Source organism: Sinocyclocheilus rhinocerous, unplaced genomic scaffold, assembly GCF_001515625.1.
Source record: "Sinocyclocheilus rhinocerous isolate Xijiao unplaced genomic scaffold, SAMN03320098_v1.1 scaffold5, whole genome shotgun sequence".
In the NCBI taxonomy this organism is placed as follows: Eukaryota; Metazoa; Chordata; class Actinopteri; order Cypriniformes; family Cyprinidae; genus Sinocyclocheilus; species Sinocyclocheilus rhinocerous.
In genome coordinates, this window is record NW_015661874.1 from 488,958 (window position 1) to 499,684 (window position 10,727).

The 10,727-nt window shown below is 34.4% G+C and overlaps 2 protein-coding genes across 2 annotated transcripts in view; one reads left to right on the top strand and one right to left on the bottom strand.

The window, feature by feature from the left end:
* The window catches only part of LOC107726640 (septin-7-like), a 13,140-nt gene extending 6,886 nt beyond the window's left edge, over positions 1-6,254 (top strand). Inside the window, exons 9-12 of the mRNA XM_016536303.1 lie at positions 883-903; positions 3,888-4,023; positions 4,795-4,928; positions 5,968-6,254. Coding sequence (XP_016391789.1) covers positions 883-903; positions 3,888-4,023; positions 4,795-4,928; positions 5,968-6,007 — 331 coding nt within the window. The 3' untranslated portion in view covers positions 6,008-6,254. The remainder of the gene's footprint in view (positions 1-882; positions 904-3,887; positions 4,024-4,794; positions 4,929-5,967) is intronic.
* A 1,080-nt stretch (positions 6,255-7,334) lies between these two features.
* Positions 7,335-8,357, bottom strand: LOC107726672 (protachykinin). Its single transcript, XM_016536346.1, has 4 exons — positions 8,247-8,357; positions 7,970-8,066; positions 7,826-7,849; positions 7,335-7,577 (listed from the first exon to the last, which is right to left on the bottom strand). The coding sequence occupies exons 1-4, from the start codon at positions 8,355-8,357 to the stop codon at positions 7,516-7,518; spliced, it is 294 nt and encodes a 97-aa protein (XP_016391832.1). The 3' UTR covers positions 7,335-7,515.
* Positions 8,358-10,727: the final 2,370 nt, after the last annotated feature.

A 10,727-nucleotide genomic window follows, 5' to 3' on the forward strand; every position in this document is an offset into this window, starting at 1 on the left:
TGTAAACGTGTGTGTGTATGTATGTATGTATATATATATATATATATATATAGCATTTTTAAAGAAGGTTTTGGATCAATATAAGTGATGCTTAATTGTCAAACAGCATTTTGACATTTTATGTTGCATCATTTCCTGTTGTCTGGTGTATTGGAGTGCACAATGTAAACCACCATACTTGCATTTGTGGCTGGCCTACTTCTGTTTTTAAAGTCAACATAAAATGCTGTTTGCAAGTCAAACTGGATATTCAATGGGGGAAAATGTACGGCAGTACTTTATTTTATCCATTAGGAACTGGTTGGATCATGAGAAGTGGCTATTACAGAATGGAATCAGGTGGTTGTAGGGGAAGGGTTGTATAATGTAATGTAATATAATATAACGTAATGTAATATAATATAATGTATACTATGTAATCTAACATATAATGAAAAACAGGAAGGGGTTTAAATAAGTAAATGGGGTCAGTTTCTATTTCATGTTGACTTAATCGGATTGCTTAAATATATTTTCTGTCAGTACATTTCTCTTGGTGACGTTACGTTTGAGGAGGTTTATATTAAGATATCCCTTCACAGTTTGCTGTGCTCGCTAACCCTTAATTTAAAAAGCCAGACTCTTAACACATATGCATGTGCACGTGCTCGCAGACAAGTTTGAGGTCACGCCATGCAGGTTCCAAGTAGTCGACAGTCACCTCTAACCTAAAATACAGTTTGTTTGGTTTTTTTTAGTTTGTTTTTTGCAGAAAACCACATTATAAGTGTTATAATCCGGACTAGTCTTTCCTCTCATCTGCTTTCTGTTGACACATTATTTTGCTCTTCAGTGCACAGTATGATTTGTAGCATGCTAAGTGTGTGTGTTTTTGTCTTTTAGAGTTGACACGGTTGAAGGCATGTAAGTGGTCATTTACATTTTTCCAAATCCCTGTGTTGTACGGACCCTCTCTTCCTCTGGGAACAGTGTCTTTCGGTGTCTGTTATCGCACTCTTTTTCCAACAGTTCCATGTGTGATTTTTCCAGGGAGTAATAGACCTTGTGACAACAACCCAGTTGTACTGGTTAGATTAGGGGAAACTAAACCCTTCCTTATTCTCCCGGTGTGAAATATGGTCCAGAAGTAGTTCCTCCTGTTTGTCTCTGAGAGGGAGAAAAAAAATGATTCACAGATGTATTGCAGTTCTTCCTCAGACTTTGGTTCACAAACATGGTTGCATTCAATTCAAATTCGTTCAATTCAAATGTTTGCATTTCTTTGTAGTGACAATAGTGGCAAAAATTGAGATTAGTGTTATTTTAGTATCATTTATATTACGGCTGTCATGATTTCTCGATTAAATTTGAGTACTCAGTTATCCACCTTATTCTTCAATGCGGATGTATTGCAGCCATATCACCCTGTAGCCCAAGACTGGTTGCCCACTGAAGCTAAGCAGGGCTGAGCCTGGTCAGTACCTGGATGGGAGACCTCCTGGGAAAGCTAGGTTGCTGCTGGAAGAGGTGTTAGTGAGGCCAGCAGGGGGTGCTCACCCTGTGGTCTGTGTGGGTCCTAACGCCCCAGTATAGTGATGGGGACACTATACTGTCAACAAGCACCGTCCTTCAGATGAGACGTTAAACCGAGGTCCTGACTCTCTGTGGTCATTAAAAATCCCAGGATGTCTTTCGAAAAGAGTAGAGGTGTGACCTCGGCATCCTGGCCAAATTTGCCCATTGGCCTCTGATCATCATGGCCTCCTAACAATCCCCATATCTGCTAATTGGCTTCATCACTCTGTCTCCTCTCCACCAATAAGCTGGTGTGTGGTGGGCGTTCTGGCGCACTATGGCTGCCGTCGCATCATCCAGGTGGATGCTGCACACTGGTGGTGGATGAGGAGATACCCCCTGACAATGTAAAGCGCTTTGAGTGCCTAGAAAAAGCGCTATATAAATGTAATGAATTATTATATTATTATTATGTAGGCCATTTTCTGTGAATGTGTGAGAGGTTCTTTAGCAGCTGTAGGGAAATAACGAGAAGAATAACAAAGTGCACTAAATGGTAAAACTGTTTGCACTACTAACTAGTGTGTTCATAATTAAGATAATACATTAAAATAATATGGTAAGACACACCAGTTTGCAATATCAAGCAGCAAAACGAGCTGTTTTGTACAGCTAAAAATAGCTGGAAGCGAATGACACCGGAAATTAGACCCATTCAATTTACAAATGGCCGCGCCCGCTCTTATGGGAAAAATAAGATGGATAAAAAATCCACGATTGCATTTTGCCTGTGTCGATTAACCGGCAAAATACCGGAAGCTGCGCATTCCACGGATGAGAATCCATGAAAAGCATTATTAGACCATTTTCTAAGGCTGCACGAATTATTAAAACATTAAAAAATTCATAATAAAGTATATTGCTATTGTGAATTCACAAAGGCTGCGATTCAATTAAATAAACATATGCGCTGAAGTTTAATATACGCTTTATTTGTATGCGTGTAGGTTACGTGCATCTCCGTTCACAGTAAATGCTGCTCCACATAAACATTTACATTTATCATTTACATGCGCGGTCAGACCGTCTCAGACTCCATCTTTGCGTATGCTGTGGGTCTGAGTTGCTTATAATGTTCATCTGGGAATATTGTGAACCGTTCTATCAGATTTATAAGGTAAATCATTTATAAACTTACACCAACACAGGAGAATACATCATTATCTTTCTAAATATGCTAACTGTTCATTGCGATTTCAGAATAAAAGTTTAAACCCTCGCTCTGAGTTTGCATGTTTTGATGTCCACATGTTCTTGTTCAAGAAATGACAGTGGCTCTAACATTTCCATCATAAAGAAGTGGCCAAATATTAAAGATTAAGTGGACATTTGAATTAAATGATGTTTAGTCAATATTAAACAAGGATTAGATCACGCTGTAAAGTGTAAAAACAATCGTCAGGCCGTTGGTGCCCTATGCAGGCATTTTATATAATACATCATGTACGTTAGACGCCTCACCTCAAATATTGTTTTATTATATTATGTATTTTAACTGTATTGTTCTATAAAACCATATGCCTCAAACCTTATTGGCTCATTGCTATTATATATGTATTTTAAGTCCTTTTAAAGTCTATTGTTCGCTTAGGTCTATTTTTATTACCACAAAATTTTTTTATCCGATTACTCAATTAATCGTCAGAATAATCGACCGATTATTTGACTGCCAAAGTAATTGTTAGTGACAGCCCTAATTTATATACTATTATAGTATTTTATATATTTAAATAGTATTTTTTATTTAATATTAGTTTATATTAGTATATTTTCATTTTTTCCATTTTTTTGTTTTCGTTTCGAGTAATGATTTTTATAGTGTTTTAGTTAACATTTTTTTAGTTAACGATAATAACCCTAAATGAGATGCATCTTGAATTAATCATTTTTAATTGTTTGAATAAAAATCATATCGTGAGGCGTCTAACGATTCCCACCATTGTTTCTGCCTTCGCATATGTTCCTGCCGTACCTCTTCGCAGCTTTCCTGCGCCGCTCACTAACTCTGATCAGCATAATCGCTTTGGCCATTAACTGCTTTCAGGTTCCTCTGGAACCAGGGTGTTTGTTCAATGTTCTTCCTCCTTTTCTATGCCTTAGCAAGACTGGCCATTGTAAGCCATGAGCGTTTAGTTGCCAGAGGTGTTAAGTGGGAGCGATTGGTCACGGGTGTCACATTGACCTCATCTTTGTGATAAGGAGTGGGCAACGAGGGCTTTGTTGGTCCACCTTTCCATCTCTTCTTGTCTTGTGAAGATGCACAGGGATGCATTGCTCTAGAGGAAACTGTGGGATGTGCTCTCATGATTGTTAATTGCATGTGTCAATACTAGGAGTCCTCTCGCCCAGATGGAGGAGGAGAGAAGGGAGCATGTGACCAAAATGAAGAAGATGGAGATGGAGATGGAGCAGGTGTTTGAGATGAAAGTCAAGGAGAAGATCCAGAAACTGAAAGATTCAGAGGCAGAGGTACTTACAGCACAATTCATCAGCGTGTCCTAAAATGGATTGGGTGATAAAACTAAAAGAATTTCATCTATATATAAATATAAGAATTATTTTATTTTGCCATTGTAAATTCAAAAATGTTTTATGCAAGAAGTCAAATAGTAAGTATATAGATTCAAAATGATGTTATGTTTACACTGTTTTTACTATATGATCACAGTGATATTTAATCATATTTTCCTTAATATTTACTATATGCACATTTACACGCCAGAACTATTATAGTTAACTAAAACCATAAACAAACTTCGGTTACGTTTTAAAAGTATTTTAAAGTATTTTGTCTCATTTTTATTTAGCTTAAATTGATGTACTAAAATAATTTAAATAAAATTAATTAAAACTGTAGACTTTTAAAAAAAATGAATAAATTACAAACAAAATTACTAAAAATAAAATGAATAAAAACTACAGACATATTATACTATATAGACATTTAAAAAAAATTTAAGACAAAAAAACAACAATTTTACTAAACCCTTAGCTGAAATTAAAATGAAAACAGAAAATATAAAAATAAAAACTAATTCATAATATTAATTAAAAGTGTTATTCCAGTATCATTGAGATACTATTATACACAAGTTGCACACACAAGTTCGAAATGCTTTCCAAACTCCCTTTTTTTGCTTTTTAGTTAAATTCTGCAATCTGTTTCAGCTGTCTGCTTAGTGTGCTTTATTTGATGGGCAATAATGGAGCCTGACCTCTTATTTTTTGTTACCTGTGCAGCTGCAGCGGCGTCATGAGCAGATGAAGAAGAACCTGGAGGCTCAGCATAAGGAGCTAGAGGAGAGACGACGTCAGTTGGAGGACGAGCGATCCACCTGGGAGACCCAACAGCGTATCCTGGAGCAGCAGAAAATGTATGTGAACAGATTAATTTATGAATTTTGAAATTAAATGATATATTATTAATTTTTTTATTCATATTTTTTTAATAATATATTTTAAAAAAAAAATTTTTTCACAAAACGTGTATATATATATATATAGGTCAAAGACGAAAAAGTGTTTAAGCATAAAAACAGTGTGTAATACTGCTTTAAATTGTCGTTTAATATGTCTGTTTAATTTAATTGCAATTTTGTTTTTGTTTTTCTGCGCAAAAAATAAATGTGACCCTGGACCACAAAACCGGTCATAAGGGTCGATTTTTCAAAATTTAGATTTATACATCATCTGAAAGCTGAATAAATAAGCTTTCCATTGATGTATGGTTTGTTAGGATAGGACAATATTTGGCCGCGATCCAACCATTTGAAAATCTGGAATCTGAGGGTGCAAAAACATGAAAATAAAAAAATGAGGGTGAGAAAATCGTCTTTAAAGTTGTCCAAATTAAGTTCTTAGCAATGCATAATACTAATCAAAAATTTAAATACTTTCACCCCAAATACTAATTAGTTGTAATTTTACATTTTTACAATTTGCCACTATCCTAGGTTTTGCCCATTTGTCAGTAAGAATTTTTTACTCATTTAAAACACAAATTTAATATGCTCCCTTATTCTTTTATATATTTTAATATGAACACCTCAGAATAAGCATGTTGTTTGAATATTTACATAAATATTGTGTTACACTGAATGACATTGTAACATTATTTCAACCAAATTTTGACATTTTATTCTCCAAAAACTTATTTGAAACCTTAAAAGTAGACACTTTACTTACATTTAATGTGCTTTCTATGGACAAAATCACTTTTGTAAATTTCTTTTGATGCGGACATCTTAACGTCTTTGACCCATATATACATGTGTGTGTATATATATATACATTTCACACAACTTTTTTTAATATATAACACAATTTTTGTAAACGGACCCCTCTGAATTTCTATAATGCATCCCTGCTCAGAGCAGTTTTTTAAAGTTATTATTGTTTTTTTTCCCTCTACAGGACTTTGGAAAAGAATAAGAAGAAAGGGAAGATCTTTTAAAATCATTAACGATGACCAGGTTGTTCTCATTCGCCAATCCCCCCCGACCTTGATATCTGTGTAGCCTTCAGACTCCGAGCTGTCCTCGCAGTCTGACGGAGGCGTTCAAGCTGATCATGGACTTCCGCTAAAGCATTTACCTTTGTGAAACTCAGTCTTAGGCAAGCCAAACCCATACCGATAATAACGAAATATATACTGAATTCACTTACCAGCTGATGTCTACAGTCATACTCCAAACAAAATGTCAAACTGTTGAACTATATTTTGGTGATAAATTGTTTACTCGTTAACTAAAAAACATGAACCTGCATAACAGAAGTGTGTTTTTTGAAAAAGAACAAATGTGAGTGTGCTCTATTTTCCCTCGGTAAACCAGAGAATCCCATGCAACAGGCCAAATTCTACAACTGTAAATGCACGAATGACATCCGGGGATGGGCAAACGCATTATTTGCTCTTTTGGCTTATAATTTAGTTTTTCTCTTAAATGCAGAAGTGTTTCCAAAGTATAATGTCTGTCTAGTCAATATCCTTTGACCACCTCCTATAACTTCATTAATGTTATTTCAGTTATTTTTATATATATATATATATATATAAATAAATATGTATACGTACACCAAGACAGCTAACGTAATATTTTTTGTATGTTTCTTAGAATACTCAGCAGACGGGTGTCTTAATTCATGGACCGCACCAGAGATATTGTTGAACGGTCGTGCTCATGATAGAGTGGTTTCAACATGTTTGTCTGTAAGCTCACCTCTGCTGTACAGTATTTCAGCTGTTCGGACACGAGTCCAAAGCATTTTTTTTTGTTTTGTTTCTTATGTTCTCTGTTTCTGTATTTTTAATTTTATTTTTTTTTTCATTTGTATTGTACAGTCTCTTAATAAACTTGTGATGATACAGGTTGATCATTTAGATTGCTGAAATAGTGTTGCAATACTGGGAACCGTCATAAGTTTTTTAAATAAACATCCAAATCTACTAAAAATATACCTACAACAACATTTTTGTACAAGAAACACTGATCGTAATATTGAAATGATCTTGTTATGGGGCAGTTGTCACACGTTCATCACTTCTTATCCCCCTGATCGCATTAAAACACACCTCAAAGTAGTGGTACTCAGTATTTACTGATTATAAATGAATACAAACATAAAATCATTTTAATGAATATTTCCAAATAGGTTTTAGAGTTATATAGCAAGTATACTGTACATTGAACTGTCAAGAATAATTCGCGTTTAAAGTGTAGAAATGAAAAGTGGCACCAGTATTATAATTATAAATTACTTTTTTAATAATATTGATCAGCTGATAAACATTTTTAACTTGGTTCTGAAATAATCATTATCAGTTTCAGCCTGATGCGTCATCAACATCGTTTGCCTTTTTCTTAGAAGGATCCTAAAAGAAAATAAAGGTCAGAATTTATAATAAAAACGTTGTGACAGAATATGTTGTATGCATGCATGCAAAAGGAAAGAAAGAACTGACTAACCTGGTTCGACCACATTACGTTTTCCCATTAGACCCACAAAAGTCTGAAATTTCTGCCCTGGAAGTCATTTGTGAGATAAAAGCACATTATCAGATTTGATTCACACACGATTCAGCATGAGCAGCCACTTTGTCTTTTGAATGAAGTTTAATAATCGCATTAATGTAAATGCACAGATTATAGGACACCCTTCAGTCATAAGTGCAAAAAATAAATGTAACTATGCAGGACTTTAAAGCACATTTGAATACAACACATTATAAAGTACTGTACACTTGATTAGAAAAACTCCCCAAAATACTTACGTCTTCGTGTTATCTGTGATTTTGCTGTGAAGTGAAAGCAACATTTATATATACAGTGTATTTATACCATATATATCAATTGATAATGCAGGATTGAGAATAAAAATTATCTCAAAACAATTAATTTTTTAAAAATATTTTTACCAGATCTTTTCCTCATTAGACCAAAAGTCTGTTGTAGACCAGGGGCTCGGCTGACCCTTTCCAACATCGTCTTTAGGTCAGATTCTAGCAAATTTACCTGCAGATGATATAAATAATTCATAATTAAGCAATGCAACCAAATGATAAACTTTCTTTAGATATTGTTGTTAAATAATCTTATTCGTTTTGTATATTAAACTGCAAATGATATCACTTCTATATTCCATAACTAAAGTTAAGGGCATAAAAGAGCAACACTAAGACTGAAATCACTAACCTCGTCTGGATACCTGTCACTCATCCAGTTATCCTCATCAGGACTGAAGTTCTGGCACAAAATATCTGACAGAGCAGACAGCAGCAGGAGAATCAGCAGGAAGATCTTCATGATGCTGTGAGGTTGGTGGAGTTCATGAGTCTCAAACCAAACTCTCAGAAATTCAGTGAATTCACACTGGCTCTATCTGTACTCGGATATGGTGCAAACAGCAGCTCTGTTTAAATAGTGCTGGTGAAATGAGCAGATGATGAATCAGGTGGTGAATATGAATTATTAAAAGAAAATTGCTGCTTCACTGGATTATCCGTGTGAGATTCATCCACTGTCGATTTCAGCTATTATTATGCGTTCTGCATTTGACCTCTGATCCACTCCTGGTTCACATTGTTCAAGATGCTTGATAAATTAGAAGGAGCCTCAGAATTAGACAGTAACTTTACTTCACACCACTTCATGATTTCCTTCACTCATATTCATTTGACTGATGCTGTTTTGATTTCTGTAAATCTCTGTTGCCCATATGATGCTTGACTGCATGTGTTTGTAGCTTCTATTCTATTCTATTCCTGAACAAATATTTTAATTTGATATGTTTTGTGCTGGCTGATAGTTTTAAAGGATTCTTTAGTGGCTCTATTTATTAATCACCGTTTATTTAATTTTTTCATTTGATGATTTAATATCATTTTAAAATACTATTTACTAACATTAATGATCAATATTTAATTTATTTTAATTTAATTAACATACTTAATTAGATATGATTATTCAATATTTGTGTAATTCAATTAATTATGAATAAATTAATTATTAATAATAAATTTGAAAGTGCATGCTGCACAGGAAGCAAGAAAAAGGAAAAATAAGATGCTGATATGATGAAATATATATTTTTTTACTTTATATGATGAAATGTGAAACTGGTGTTATTGTTAAAACTATTAAAATATTTTTGTTCATTGAAATAAAGCTGTAATAAAACAAAATAGATGAAAAAGAAAACTTTAAAAAAAAAGTATACTGGGATAAGTATAAGTTGAAGTACTGAAACTGCTAAAAATTAAAACTGACATAAAAATAAATCAAGGCTAAATAGAAATATATGTTTAAACAATCATAATAAATGACAAAAGCACCAAACAAAATGACTGAAAAATAAAAATATCAAAATAAAAGCTAATATCAAAATATTAAAAAGTACTATGATCGTATATAAATAACTCTAAAATAACACTGACGTGAAACATAATTAATTTGAGGAAATAAAATATGAAAGAAGGCCCCAACAAGGACATAAAATAAAAGTCTTTGAAATGGATCGCATAAAACTAAATAGATTTTTGAGGCGTTGCTGTTCTTCGTTCTTTCTAATTCATTTTGAATATTTACTTTGTATGATTTTATTTAGTATTTTGCATGGCGATATGCTGCTTCTCCTCTCTTATTGGCCATTTGAAAGTGTCACTCAAACCTGACAGGCCTCCTTAGGCCACGCCCCCGCGTTCATCCAAATGAGGAAGAATTTGAAAGTGAAACAATGTAGAGATACACAGATTCGGGAGCGTGCGCAGTGTTTATAAACAAAGAAATGTCTGTTCTCAACTGAAAATCATGTTTTATTGTCGGTTTCTGCTGCTTTATTGTTATCTGTTATATTTCGGCACTCTTAAAAATGCGAAATCTTCCGATAATCTGGAGCACGTAGACTGTGGCCAGCAGAACACAGGTAGCACCAGATGCAGAGCAAGGTCCAGTGAAGGTCTCGGGGGGTTTGAACCTGGCGATCCTGCTCCTGCTTTCCAGGTGCAAACTCTGGATGGAGAGTTTATTTACAGTCCTCAGAACGGCTCGAGGAGTGCGCTCATCGTTCACGCGTTCACCAATAAATCCGCCTTTCTGGAGTGTCTGTCGGACCTGCTGAGATATCTGCCGTCCAACACTGAAGTCCTGCTGCTGTCCCTGGATGGCACTGCAGTACAGGACGCCCTCTGGATGAGAGAACAGGTGTACAGAGACTAATCCAGACTGACAGTGACCTGCTCATCATTCAGTACCAAGACATTACCATCCCATGCCAGATCTGTAGCTTTCTTTCTTTCTCTCTTTCTTTCTTCAGACAGACAGACAGACAGACAGACAGATAGATAGATAGATAGATAGATAGATAGATAGATAGATAGATGTAGACAGACTTATTAAATAATATTATTTAATATTTTATTAATATTTAAATAATTTTAAATAATATTTTATTTTAATTAATTTTTTATTAATATTTTTAATTACCTTTGAAAACCATTTAAATAATTACCGTGGTATGTAAACATTCAATAAAAAAACATAAACTGTGGTGACAGATAGATAGATGAAAGTGACGTGTGGCCAAGTATGGTGACCCATACTTGGAATTAGTGCTCAGCATTTATCCCATCCAAAGTGCACACACACAGCAGTGAACACACACACACCGTGAACACA